General features: G+C 49.4%; 1 protein-coding gene across 1 annotated transcript in view; it reads right to left on the bottom strand.

Annotated features, from left to right (window-relative positions):
* The window catches only part of ARL3 (ADP ribosylation factor like GTPase 3), a 24258-nt gene extending 18218 nt beyond the window's left edge, over positions 1 to 6040 (bottom strand). The window contains exons 1-3 of the mRNA XM_019555488.1: positions 5981 to 6040; positions 5466 to 5609; positions 4199 to 4315 (exon numbers count right to left, since the gene is read on the bottom strand). Coding sequence (XP_019411033.1) covers positions 4199 to 4315; positions 5466 to 5609; positions 5981 to 6040 — 321 coding nt within the window. The remainder of the gene's footprint in view (positions 1 to 4198; positions 4316 to 5465; positions 5610 to 5980) is intronic.
* Between the last annotated feature and the right edge of the window lie 8278 nt (positions 6041 to 14318).

Here is a 14318-nt window from a genome sequence, read left to right as displayed (position 1 = left end):
AGTGGTGCAGGCTCCTAGCCTGGGGATTTTTAAAAGGAAGTTAGATGAGCACCTTGCCGGGGTCATCTGACCCCGGTGCTCTTTCCTGCCAAGGACTAGATGATCTTCCTAGGTCCCTTCCGACTCTAGCTGCTATGAAACTATGAAATCCAGGGCTGGAGCAAGGGGGCTACACCCTCCCTGCTGATGGCAGATGTGGGTGTTGGTGATGAGGCTGTGCCATGCACAAAGTCCTGCTCAGCAGTGCATCTCCCAGGTAAACCCCTGAGCAGGTGACTGGGAGGAAGCTGCGTGCATTCATTTTGTCTTCTCCCAGCCATGTTTGTGCTGAGCACCACCTTGGTCTGGGAATGACACCACTACTCAGTCTGCAGTGTATGACACAGTGCCCACTGCGCCACTGCTGCTAAACCCAGTCCTAGCCAGCTGATGTCAAACTCCCACTGGCCACTTCCCCTCTGCCCATTCCTGTGCTACCCCTGCCAAAGGCCTTGCACTGTTCTGGCTGAGGAAGACAGGGTCCCCCCCTCCCTTCGGTTGTAGGAAGAGTGGGTGTTAAGCCACTGCTACGAGGTGGACAGAAGAAAACCAGAGGATTTGAAGGCCTGTGACTTGGCCTTGGCAGCCTTGCCCTTGCAGTGCATTGCCTCTTACAGACATCGAGTGTTGGATGTAGCTCCTGGTTGCTGCTTTGCATGGCTGACTTATGTCTGAGTGCCTAGCACTTGCTCCTCACATGCAGAACCACAGCTGAGCCCTACGTGATCGTATTGCACCAAGGCTGTGTTCTGTGCGCCCACTGCCTTGGTGGGAGGAGACTATCTAAGTTGGTTCAAACCCTTCAGTGAAGAAGAGACCCCCTTTTCCATCAGCCTTATGTGGGCAGGTCTCCCTCCCCTTGTCACCTCTCTTGTGTGGTTCTTCTTCAGGAAGGCAAGTGGCTGAGACTCTGCTGTGGTCATGTAACATAGCACCCTGCCTTTCCTATAATGCCTCCTCAGCTTAACCCCAACCCCCCAGCCCGTGTTTAAAACATGAATCATCTGATGCAGAGAAACCTTTGTATTGGAACGCTGCCTGCCGTGTCCCCTGTGCATTACACAGATGCTGAGGCGTGCAGCTCTTTAGCGTGTTACGCTGAAAGATGGTGTAGTTCAGCAGTTCCAGTGCAGCAGAGAGAAATAAGGTTGCAGGGTCTCTTTCTAGCCACACTGCTGGCTTTTTATTTTGTACTGTGGTAGCTCCTAGAAGTCCCAATCGCTGACTGTGATCTCTAGACACTGTATGACCACAGAACAAATCGATGGTCCTGAAGAGCTTAGATCGATGCAAGGCATGCTATGTGTACACTGGCAGGCTGCTTTCCACCTCTCTGCTTCAGTTTTCCCATGTGGAAAATGGTGATGAAAGCAATGACCTAGCATTCAGGTGAATCTATTTCTCCAGCGTGAGCTGAGCCCTCACCAATGACCTCTGGACAGACCAATGGAACAAACAGTGCCAGACAATAGAAAAATACAAGATGGCCAAGGCCTGCATTTGCAGATTGTCCTCTAGAGCATCTCAGCTCATCTCAAGTGCCAGGATGGTGTGTTACAGAGCCAGGAATTACAGCCAGAAATGCTAGGCCATTGATAAATGACAGGTGTTAAGAGCTGTATGCTCTCTGCTAGAGCCCTCTCCCCTCCCCACTTCACCTGCCTCACTACCATCTGGTTTTAGCCAGATCTCAAACAACGCAGCCTCTAACTCAAACAGGTGAGCGGGTGTTGATCTGGGTGGAGTGACAATAAGGCAGAGCTGAGGCTTAATGATTGGAAAGCAAATCAGTACCTCATATAAAGGACTGGTGAACAGACTGATTCTTATATACACTCAGGAAATGTTATTCAGGTTACCTTTTAATGTGACTTCAGTCAATCAGCCTGTATTCCAGCCATGTGTGGACATGCTTATTCAGAATTAAAGTTATTTATTCCAAGTTATTTTATTTCAATTTGGAAGATGGAATTCAAGCTGACTGAAAATCTGTCCACACAGGGGTTTAATACCATTTAAACTAATCCACTTTTAAGTACAGCCTTCAATTAACTGGAATTCACTTTCCTGAGTGTCCCTCTATAGATGATCATTAGCAAGGATCCAGGTTTTCTCCGATAAAAAAAAGCCCCAATTTTCATCTGAAAAAAAATAACCCCAAATCCCCATTTTTCCATTATTAAAATAAAACACGATAGAGAGATAGATATAGTGGTGTTTCATTTTGATCATGTAAAAATGTGGATTTTGGGGGTTTTTTAAATCCAAAAATTGGGGATTTTTTAAAATCGAAGAAAACCAGGATCCCTGAACATTAGGGACCAAAAAAGGCTGTTAGATTTCCTAGCCTTGCTGGACTTTCCATTTCCCTTCCTGGCTGACTCAAACTTGGGGGGCATGATGTGTGGAGTTTTGCTTGCTGTTCCCAGGTCACAGAGAACAGACGGTGTTTGTTTTTTTCTTATGCGTCCAGGCTTTGCAGGTTACCATATGGGGCCAAGAAGGAAGATTTTCACTTTGCATTGCTACAGGTGTCAGCATTTGTTTTTGCCTTCCTCAGAAATATTAGGTGCTGGCTGCAGCCAGGCTGGGGATTTTTGACTGGGTTGTGCTAATGCTCCTGCTGGGACCAAGGCCGGAGGTTCCAGGCTAGAGGGTCTTGCCTCTCTGCTCGGGGTCAGACCAATCACTACCCTTTATCAGGAAGAAATTTTATCCCACAGTTAGATCTACATGGACTGGCATGGGGTTTGCACCCTGCTCTGCAGCAGTGGTGGCATGATCCTCTTCCTTGGATTGTTTGAGAGTTTTTTAACGCCTCCTCGTCCTTGCAGAGACAGCACACTGACAGTGCCCTTGTTCCCCCGCTTTACCTATAGTAAGTTAGGGAGATGTGTGTGGCAATATGCCTGATAGTGGGTGGCTGGTGAAGTTTTTAAAAATTGATTAGATCGGTGGCTCTCAGCCAAGTTGTTAAGGTCCCTTGGGGTGCAGTGAGATCCTTTTAAACACATTGCAAGATGTGGCTCAATACTAGTGCTAGCAGGTGACAAGCGTGATTCACAGAGTGTCAAAACCATTCTGACCTGGTGTGATCCTTCTCAGTTCTTTGCTACAGGGGAATTGCTCTCTCATTTTTCCGTAGTCAAAAATGAAATGAAAGCTAAGAGCTGGCATTTTCACGGGGGGGGGGCACTCTGTGTCTAATGTGTCTGAGAACCACTGGGTTAGAAAAACACTTGTCTAAGTTTGGTTTAGAAAGGGATGATCTTGCCTTGAAATTCAGGTGCGACCTTCTGAGGCTCCATCCAGCCCTCAATTTCTATGATTCTGTGATCCCTTCTATTGGGGTAAGTTAGAGGGGCAAGCAGGTGTGTGTGTGGATCTTTTAAATGAGGTTTCAAGATCAGAGGTTTTCACTGATCTGGATGGACCTCAAAGATCCTCTGGTCAGATCAGAGGTCTGCCGCAGTGCCCTTGCTCAGGATTTTTCCCCCTTCCTTTTTACGCAGACTTCTCCACAGCTGTTGCCTCTATTCAGGAGCAGCTGCATTTTGGAGGCGCTATTTAACTTTACCTATACAGCACTTTGAGACTGTGCCATCCGCTCTAAGCGTAACAACCCTCCATTATAATTAAGCGTTTAGCTGAGACTCTTTACAAGCATCAATCTGTAGAGGAACATAGGTCTTACAGTAGAATCACTCACTTGGGAGATATGAACTCCCCTCCTGCATGCTTTCCTGTCAGACGTTGGGCAAGTCATTCAACTTTTCTGTGCCTCAGTTCCCCCACCCCCCAGCACTGTAAAATGACCTACCTCACTGTGGGAGGCTGAGTTCATTAGCAGCTGTAACATGCCTTGAAATTCCCCAGTGGGAAGCACTACAGATGTGAACTAATACGTGTTGAGAAACAATATGCTATTTTAACGAGACTGGCACAAGAAGTGTGGGTGTGGGTCCAGCGCACTGTGCTGCAGATGTTATGAATAAACAGAGATGTTTCTGCAAATGCCACCCTCTCCCTTCCCCGCTACTTGTTGATCTGTTCCGAATGGTTCGTGTAAGACCCGCAATGGTGCTGCTGCCTGACTTTCTGGCTGACAACATGGAAAGCCCTTATGTTAATGCAGCACTCAATCGTGGTTAATACTCACAAGGACATCAGTGTTTTCAAAATAGTTCCTCCAGTACGGCCGGATCTTCCTTTGTCCGCCTATGTCCCAGACGTTCAGCTTGAAGCCTTGGGACTGTACGCTTTTAATGTTAAAGCCCTACAAGAGAAGTCACAAGCAGCATTACCCTGGATCTTGGGATCGTGTTCAGGAGAGTATGGCTTTAACACCATTATCACGGTGCAGGAAAGAGGCACAAGATGGGCCTGGGCTGCTATTCAGCTGCAGAAGAGGTGAGAGGGAGAGCAAACGAGATTCTCGTGCATGTCTGTATGCACACATTCTGGGATCAGGGGCTGACATCGTCATGGCTACAAAGATGAATGTTGCAGTGGGGGCCTCTGGAGGGTTCAGGAGGGTGGGTGCAGGAAGAGGTGAGAGAGAGAGATGTGAGATAAGGAGGAAAACAGAGGGCGCACTGAGAAGCAGCATGCAGCGCGGTCTCATGCAGAGCCAGAGGTCGGAGGCTTAGTCGACACCAGGCAGCGACGCACTGAGCTTAAAAGAGCAACAGCTGCGTGGCTGAAGGGTCCGTTTCATCAATTAACGCTGCGACTGAAAGGGCGTTCAACTGGAAAAACAGGATGTGGTTTGGGCTGGCAACATGCTGCCACCCAGCCTGGGGGAGCAGGGCTTGGAATCTGAGCGTGGGCTATTTGCTCTGGGGTGCCGGGGGCTGGGAGTGTCAGCGGGGTGGGGAGGGGAGAGGAGTGTCTCATGCAGCTCTCGAGCAGCCTCCGCTGGCCAGCTTGGGCGGCATGCTGGTGGTACGTGCAACTGCTGCTCCAGTGAGGAGGCTAAAAGCAGGGCAGTTCACAGCAACGATGATGGAGGGGCAAGTTCCTGGGACTCCCTGGGGGAAAGAGGTGAGGGACAACTGGCCAGAAGCTGTGACACGTCCCATCAGCTGCTTGTGTTTTTATGAAGGCCAACAGGGCCAGACTCTGATCTGTGTTACACCGGGGCCAGAGCAACTCTGCAGGCGTCTAGGGTGCTTGTCCTGTGCATTTGATTCCAGAACTGGGCCCATAGCTTGTGTCCCTGATGGTGACCATGGGCTGTACCCATTATCCTGCTCACATCCTGCTAATAATGCTGAGTGAGCTGCATCTATCCCGACATCTAATCCAGCCCCCACATTCAGCCCATCGCATTTCCCTGGCACACCTTTTCTTTGCCCATTTACTATGGTGCGTAGGACACAGCAAGGTGGAGGAACAGCCTCCCATCTGGGCAGGGCCTGTCTTACCTGTGTCGGTGTGATGTGGCTGATGTCTTCGGACGCCAGCTGTTTCAGAAGCGTGGTCTTGCCAGCATTGTCCAGCCCCAGGAGAAGGATCCTCACCTCCTGGTCTGGCGCGCTCTTCAGTTTGCGCAGGATTGACAGTAAACCCTATGGCAGACAGAAAGACCACAGGTGTTAATGCTGTGCTAAGATGCCCTCCCATTGGCCCCTGAGTCTGGGTTAGGACCCAAAGACTGCCACATCCTTTCATCCCTCTGTTCCCCTTGTTCTTGTCTCTTCCTGCATCTCCATCACATGCAGTGTGGGGAGCTGCCTGGGCTTTCCCAGGGCTATGTTGTTCCAGTCCAATAGCCTACCTGCAGGGTCAGAGAGTCAGTGTCCCTGGGATGTCGTACACTAATGGCCTGCAGCCAGGCTACTGGGTGATCTGTGCTGTCTTTCCCATCAGCAAAACCCTGATCCAAATCTCCCTCTTAGCTGGCTCTACCTTACTTTACGCCCTGGCATGGTTCCCTTACCAGTAGCCTCTCCCCCACCATCCGATTATCTCCAACCTCATTTATCAGTCTCCTAAGCATGCTAGACAAATGAGACTGGTGCAATTCTGGGCTCTCAGGACACAGCAGCTAACGGCACCCTTTCGATCCCTGAACCCCCTTGACTAGGAAATGCACCACAGACTCAAGCGGCTGACCATATCGGTCAGAGTTCACGAATGGACCATCTGTGTCGGTCAACTTGCACTGCAAACCACCGGAAAATAAACTGGGCCGTGTGCATGGCCCAAAGCAGAATTCAGACGCCTGTGCTGCAAGGAAAGGGCATCAACTGGAAAAGTCTCCTGCGTGCTGCCATGCAGTTGTAAATCACTCGTTGCCTTCATTCAGTTCGGGGGGTCTGGGACTAATGCTGTTGCTCCACAGACAGGCAATGGAGCCAGCGGACTCTGAGTCAAGTACTCCACCACTGACCTCATGAGTAAGGACCTACTTAATTCACGATTTGACGGTTTTTGCACAAACCATGAAAATCAGTAGTATCAACTGAGAAATATTCCACTGATTGCAATTTCCTGCAAAATCAACCTAACCCCCCCACAACCATAAAATACGGTGTTTTACAATCTCCCAGTCCTTACTGCAATACTTAGACGACGCAGCAATCCCTGCAGCCACTCTCATGTGCTTGAAACTCATTGACTGTCTGCGGTGATGACAGGGCCTCTGCCAATCTGTGGAGACAGTGGGGCCGCCGGCGAATGCCTGCAAAATTGAGCCTTCATGCCACGACCAACCCACGAAGGTGGCTTCATCTCACTGCTAGTTAAGTAGGCCCCTACTCGTGAGTGGCCTTGGGCTAGTCCCTTTACCCCTCTCAGCCCAAGGTCCCCTCCTGCCCCATCTCCGACTCGACTGTTTTGGATTTAAGTTCTTCCAGGCAGAGAGAGATTTTTGCTCTGTGTGGGGCACCCACCACGGCGGAGCCCAGGAAGAGAGCATGGCTGATGCTAACACATCCTTTCTGGGGCTTCTGCATTCCCTTCCAAGCCAAGTCGCATCCAGTCCAGCTCTACTGGGCATGCGTTCCCACCATGAACCACCGCCACAGCCACCGCTTGGCAGCTGCGCATGACCCAAAGTTCAGACCACTGAAGAAACCTGGAGTCTGCAACTCGGAGTTCAAATACCAACACTGCCCCAGACTTCTCCGGTCACGTGGACCTAGACCTCCCCAACTGTACAACAGGGACAAAGCTACTGGCCTACCTCATAATGTGGGGAAGAAGATGACTGAGTTATGAGTTGTAAAGTGCTTTGAGGATGGGAAGAGCTATAAGATGTAAATATTTTTTACAATGGGGAGTAGTAGATATGCTGGAGGGTAGGGCTAGGATTTGGAGAGACCTTGACAAACTGGAAGATCGGACCAAAAGGAAATCTCAGGAGGTTCAATAAGGACAAGTGCAAAGTCCTGCACTAAGGAGGGAACAATCCCCTGCACCGGTGCAGGCTGAGGGTGACTGGCTAGGCAGCAACCCTGCAGAAAAGGACCTGGGGGACTGGGGACATTAACTGAATAGGAGCTAGCAGCATCCCCTTGTCGCCAAGAAGGCGACTGGCATCGTGGGCTGCATTGGTAGGAGCGGTGCCAGCAGATCAAGGGCAGTGATTCTTCCCCTCTATTCGACACTGGGGAGGCCACATCTGGAGTCCTGTGTCCAGCTGTGGGCCCCCACTACAGGAAGGATGTGGACACATTGGAGAGTCCAGTGGAGGGCAGTGAAAATGGTCGTGGGCTGGGGGACAGAACTGGTGGGGAGAGGCCGAGGGAACTGGGCTGATTTAGTCTGGAGAAGAGAAGACCGAGGGGGAACGCTGCCTGGGGCAACAAGAACTCTGCCCTGCTGCCTTCCCGGCACCCGGGTTCTGGGGGAAAAGGGCTTTGAGGTGCAGCAGAGCTAACTGTCTAGTGCAAAACCGCTCTGCTCTGCTCTGCCAGGTGGCTGATCCACTGCAGGAGTACAGGCTCCAGGTTACCTCTTTCAGCACACTCTGCTCCACACAAGGGTGGCATTGATAGACTCGGAGGAAACCGCATGGCACAGATAGCCTTGACTAAGCTGCTAATAACGCTGGGAGGACAAAGCTGTGTTTGAACACTTCCTCTAGCCGCTCCTGCTCAGGGAATTCTGTTATGGCAAATCCATCTCGCCGATGGACAGCCCAAACAACAAACCAACGTCTGCCGGACTTGCGGCAGGGAGCTTCTTCCAACGAACTTGCTTATAAAACCTTCGGTCACAACTCCAGGCTTTTAAAGACTGCTCATGTGATGGTAGAGCTGAGGAATCCAGCACTTGGGGCTGGAAATGCAATGGCAGGATTGAATCTCATGGTCATGGTCAGCCCTGCTTGCTTGGGCTTTTGTTCTGCCTGCCTCTATCATCAGTAGCCTGTCAATCTAGCTGAAATGCCTATACCAGTGGTTGTCAAGCTTTTTAGCCTTAAAGGCAACCTCCGTAATTTTTTGGGACTGGAGCTGAGAACAACAGAGCTAGAATCTAGCTGGTACCAGGTATGAGCAGTGGGGGCAAGACTTCACCCCACCGTGCCCTGCTTTTTCTACCATCTGCCCCCTCCCTGCATCTAAGGGGACAAGCAGTACAGCTGCTCCACCAGTGACCTGCATGTCAGCGACTGAAACCACGTGCATCCAAACACTTCCCAACAGCCCTGGGGATGAGAGGAGCTGGGCTAAAATTTCCAGCTGAGTGACTCCATAGCCACCTGCCTGTGCGAACGCCCATGGTGAAGCGCGCTGCTGGGGGGAGATGGGAAGCAGCTACAAGTGCACCCTGCAAGGGAGGAATGATTGCTTACCCCCTGGCACAGGGGCCTTCCACCCTTGGAAGGATCGTGCGATATCCCAATTGAAAACCACTGACCTAGACCTTTGTGATGTTACATGTTATTATGGTAGTGCCATGAGATACTGCTTGGGAACAGGCTGCTTTTTACTGAGTGCTGTGCAAACAGTGTAAAGCATGGTGGAAGCCCCTAAGAGTTTACCGCTGAAGATGAGCAATGAGAGAGAGTGCAAGATGGGGGCAATCAGACACGTACTCCCCTGCTTATTTGCTCAGGTATAAATTCTAGTGGCTTGACATTTTTTTAAATATGATTTCTGGGGGGGTTTCTGCACTAGAATTTACTGTCATGGCACTCAGCTTGTTAATATGCAGCTTGAAATAACGTGTGCACACACCCCAAATTAATAGGCGCCTTCTGACATGCACAAATTCTGCTTCTTTTTCCAGGGCCACGCAGCTGAACAGAGATGCAGCGAAACTCCCTATTGTTTTATCTTTATGGGTATAATCCAAAAACCAGTCCAAGTCAATGAAAGTATTTCCATTGACTTCAGGGGGCTTTGAATCAAGCCCTATTCTTTTAGGTTAGTGCTCCCAGTAAAAGGCTGATGAAATGCTAATCCTATTCGCAGCAGCATTTACTAAGAGTAGAACAATACATCCCCTGAGCAGATCGGGATTAGAAACCTTTATGACTCTAAATTCAACTACAAAATTCTGAATGTGCAAAGGGCCGTGTTGCAAAGTCTCATTTATCCACCATTGAACAAGTCTCAGGGGCAGGAAAGAGCAACAGTGGCAGACGTTAGGAGATCCCCTCTTATTACATGATGATGATATTGCAGAGCAAGTACAACTGCCTACACGGAAACGACCGCTGCCGTTCCGTGTGCTATTCAAGTGACACCCTGGCTGCACGGTTGATCACAGGATTATCTGGGTTAGCCAATAGAAAAGGAGATATTTATAGAAATAAAAGTATTCTCTAAGGTATAAGGTAAGCTGATTTAGAAGGCTGGAAGAAAACCAAACTGGGATCTAGACACAGACTCTCCTTCAGCAGCTCCGGGGGCATTCGCATTATGCAATTCATGCCTGGAGTTCAAATGCAATCCAGTTTAACGTGAAACACACAATAATTTAGGCTCCTGGTTACACCTGATTCTAGTCATATAGTAGCAAAAGCCTCACTCTGTAAAAGCAGCAGGGTGTTTTCTCTCGTTTTAAATGTGGCCTTATAAACATCCAAGCAGCTGAGCGATGAAGGCATTAATTGCTCCTTGATGGCTTAGCAAACTAGAGAAGTAACTCAATTAATTTCCAGGCTGCGTGGCTGTGCTATACAATGCATGGCAACCTGTACTACACACATGCTGAGGGACTGATCTTTTTTTTTTTTTACTGGCAAACAAAACATTTTAAATTCGCTTTTGAATGGGAAAGCCATAAACGTGGGCAGTAAAGAGTAGGGTTACACATTTTCCAGAGGAGAGGGCAAGATCACAGGTACTGCAGAACAAACCTGCTGGGAAGGATTATTTATTCATTCCTTATATTACTGCAGTGCCCAGAGCTCTAGTTGCAGACCCTGCTGCACTGACACAGTGCAAACGCAGAGCTTACAGTTATAGTTCAAGGCTTTGTCTGTGTCGCAAAGCTGTGCCATCCTTGCCGAATCAGCCAAGGGTATGGAAAGATCAGGCGCACACCCGGCCAATTTACCCTACCTGGAAAACACGCAGCCTTCTCGCTGCCAGATACAGCTGTGCTAAGAGGAAGGGGACTCTGTTGGCTTAGCTTCTGGCATTTGGGGAGGCGGTGCAGTTACACCAATGGCAAAACCCCTCCTGTTGCCATATGGCAGGGCTCTGGTAGGAGGCTCTGTGGATATAGCTCTCCTGGCAAAGCTGCTATGGCAGCAGCCTGGTGATGTACACAAGCCTCGAGTCAGAAGATGGAAACTACTCAAGGGCGAAGCATGAGGAACCAACATGGGTCAGCGGGACAGGCCCTGGTTTCCATATGTCAGCAGGAGGGATGTGAAGGAGAACAGTGAAGTGGCTTGGCTGTATGTCTGTAAGGAGCTTCTCCTGGGTATGAAAGAAAGCACCCATGTTTTTGTTTAAAGGCTGGCGTCATCGGCTGACCAGAGGTGGGAGATGATCTAGAAAGCCGGTGGAAGGATGTAAAAATGATGGGTCTCAAATGGGACCTTTGTCGCAGCGTTCTGGGTGGAATATGAGCGCACCAAAACTCGGGCTTGTCGTGGCTAGAGGAAACGGTGGTGGAGAGGTTAGGATGTTACATAACCATCAGTGAGAGAGTGCCATTTTCTGGATGAAGATATTAAAATACATATTTATATGGCACAGTTTAAAAAAAATTCAGAACCCAGTATTGAATATTGTATGCTGTCTTAAGAGAGAAACAGAGCAAGCTGGAAATGAGGGAAAGTTACCACCATAACCATCAGAGAATAAGGATTGTGTAGTTTAGGAAAAGTGTGTCATTTCTAGGTTTAAATTACCCACAGAATTACCAAAGGACTTTTTGTTATAGCTCCATGCAGTAATCCTGATTTTTTTAGGAAAAAAGCTACATGTATATAAAAATGCAATGACGTTTATAGACCTAGCTATGGGGTTTGTGGGTTTATTCAGCTTTAAATCCAAGCTGTATGGATTTCTAGAACTAGCTGATGCATGTAACTGCATTCAGTGCCACAGAAGCAGTTCAAAGCAAGATTCATATTTATAGGCCAAATAAAAAATTAGTCTTGGGGGAAGAGAGCATTGAAATAATCTTTGTAAATATCCTCTTGGAACGGACAATATAAAGGGTGTAATGGAGGGAACAACCTCCTGTTCTGAGCTTAAAGATGGGGGCCTCGCAGTCAAAAGAGAGCTGAGAGTCTTGTCCCATTAGGGACGAGAAGTAAATAGCTTCTCTTTAGCTGCATTAGCCGCAAAGCTCAGATAATGAATATAAAATATAACGGCAGGGAAACCTGCCCTTGGTTACCAATAAATGTTGGCCAAGCAGATGTGGCATTAGCTACAGCTCCAGAGAAGTCTGCTGAAGTACAGGCCTGCTGCAAAGAGTTTCACTACCCAAACCATCGATCAGACCATGTCGACTCCTCTTCTTGTGTCTTCTGCTGGCTCCGACTCTCTGTCTCATGAAGCGCAAACTATTTGTCTGTACAGCGGAGTTGCATCTTACACGGGGTTAGGTTCTAAAGTCAGCGCGTACGGCGAAAATTGCGTATAGTCAAAATTACGGAGAGCGAGTCGTAGACAAAGTATTTGGCTCTAGTTCAGCTCGAGACGTTGATTGCGTAGGCTCATCCGCTGCTGGTTGTTTTTTCTTGAAAAACATGGTGATCAGCAACTGTCGCTGTTGTCTCTTGAGCTGCTCAAACATTTCTTGGTACGGTCTCAAATCGTTAGTAGTACTACATGTGATTTTGCGGCTTCGTTCCATAGAGGGATCATATTCAGAAATTAAATCATTCAAGTGTTTCGCTGCTTGGAACAGCACGTATAGTTGAATTTGCGTAAGTTAAATGCGCGTATGATGCGACTCCACTGTACTTTCAAGGCCCTTCATATCCTCTTTGCCGCTGCAATGTCAAGCCCTGTCTCCACTCAGCCCAGTTCCAGCCTCCATCCCCAGCTGATTACATCTCAAGCTGGCACCTTTGTGCTTTCCCCTCTGCTGCCAGATGCTGGGGGAGGCCTCCTCCGAAAGCAGCCTCCTTCCCCGCCTTTACCTCGATGCCTAAAAAACGTTGTCCTCTTGCCAGGAGCTGAACCGCTGTCACCACCGCCGACCACATTGACCCAACTGTCTCACTGCTCCCTGGACTCTGCAATAGGTCTGTAGCCCTCTGCGGTCTTTAGCCTCCTGGGTAGACTGTATGCCGAGTGGGGCAGGGACCATCTCTCTACTGTATGTTTGAACATAGCGGACTCTTGATCCACAACCTAGGGGCCCCGATCACGGACTAAGGTAGGCAAGGAGGGTCTTTGGAGAAGGTGCGGCTGGATTTATACCAGACTCACAAGCCATTTCAGGCAAATGGTCTATCATACCCAGTCTCTTGCCTTCAGCCGCAGTTCATGTGTGGTGCATCATTATGCAACAGTTGTGCGCTGCATGTGTGGAGGAGGGGAATCCTTCTTGATGGCAGCACCTGACTGACTGATGCCCGGATGAATGACGTTTGATTGCCTTTATCTGAGCCTGCATAACCACAATGTTCCTAATGGTCATCCAATCACCCAGCCTTTTTCGAAATACAACCACAGTAAATTAATCTATTGAGCACACTTTATTCAGTACTTCTTACACTGGCAAAACTCCCAATGAAGTCATTAGCTTGCTGTGTCTCCACCATATGGTGTCATTCAATGCGGGCAATTTCTTTCCGTGCTGAAGTCTAACATTTGCTGGATTCAATTCACCTAGACAGCTTTCCCCACTCAAACCCACTGACACAGCTTTCTGTCAAAAGAGGTCACATGCAGTTTTCTCTTTTGCCGCCCTAAAAGAGATCTACATCTCTGTCTTTGCATATGCAAAATTAAATGGGCTATACGAAAAAGGAGATGGGGAGGGGGAAAAAAGTCAAGGAAGCCAAGCGGAGGAAGTCTGGGCAGATTTCCACAGGAAGAAAGCGTGCAAATAAAATCTGCATCTATGGGCTTCAACCAGGACGCTGCCAACCTGCTCCTTTCCCCTGGTGGTTTCAGGCTTTGAAATATAGGTCTCTTTTCTGGAATACTGACACATTTTTTCTGGCCTTACCTTGACAGCTACCTGCTGTAGGTGCCAATTTTAAGCCCTAATTAAAGAAAAGGCATGACGTAACAGGCTCGTACACGGAGGAGAAAGTCTGAGAGCTCCTTAGTCCCATCTCTAGGCGTCCTAGAGGGAAGCTGGTTTTCAAGTTGCATCTCCGGCAACTCAAGTTCGGGGGCAAATTCTAGAGGCCAAAAATCCCTGAATCCAATGCGGGGTTATTTGCTGGGCCTGCGCAGAGCAACGTCAGACCAGTCGACCCCTGAGACTCGGTGTTGCCATCTGTGAAACGGAGCCTGTTCCCAAACGCCGCGCGCAGCGGCATCTGCCTTGGAAGAAGGTCTCAGACCGACGCACACCGCGGCAGCGCGGAGGGAGTTTCTTCCAGCCGCGGACTCCTCTTGAGACCAAATTTCGCCAGACTCGGAAGGAGACGCGGCGCGTGCTCCACGCGTCCCGCGACCCCGTCTCCTTCGCGAGGCCTTCGCGGCCGCCTGACCCCACGCCGCCAGCAGACATGAGACCGCAATCCTTCCGCGCCAAAATGAAATGACGGGCCGTCTACCCGCCCCTGGGCTATGGGCACAAAACCGCACTCGGTGCTTGGCACCCAGCGGCCGCGTCCCGGCTCTGGGACCGTGCACCGGGCCGCGCCGACCGGCAGCTGGGGCTTCCCCCAGCCG

The sequence above is a fragment of the Crocodylus porosus genome, unplaced genomic scaffold, assembly GCF_001723895.1.
Source record: "Crocodylus porosus isolate Cpor-Errol unplaced genomic scaffold, CroPor_comp1, whole genome shotgun sequence".
NCBI lineage: Eukaryota > Metazoa > Chordata > Crocodylia > Crocodylidae > Crocodylus > Crocodylus porosus.
This window is presented reverse-complemented; position numbering and strand designations above follow the sequence as displayed.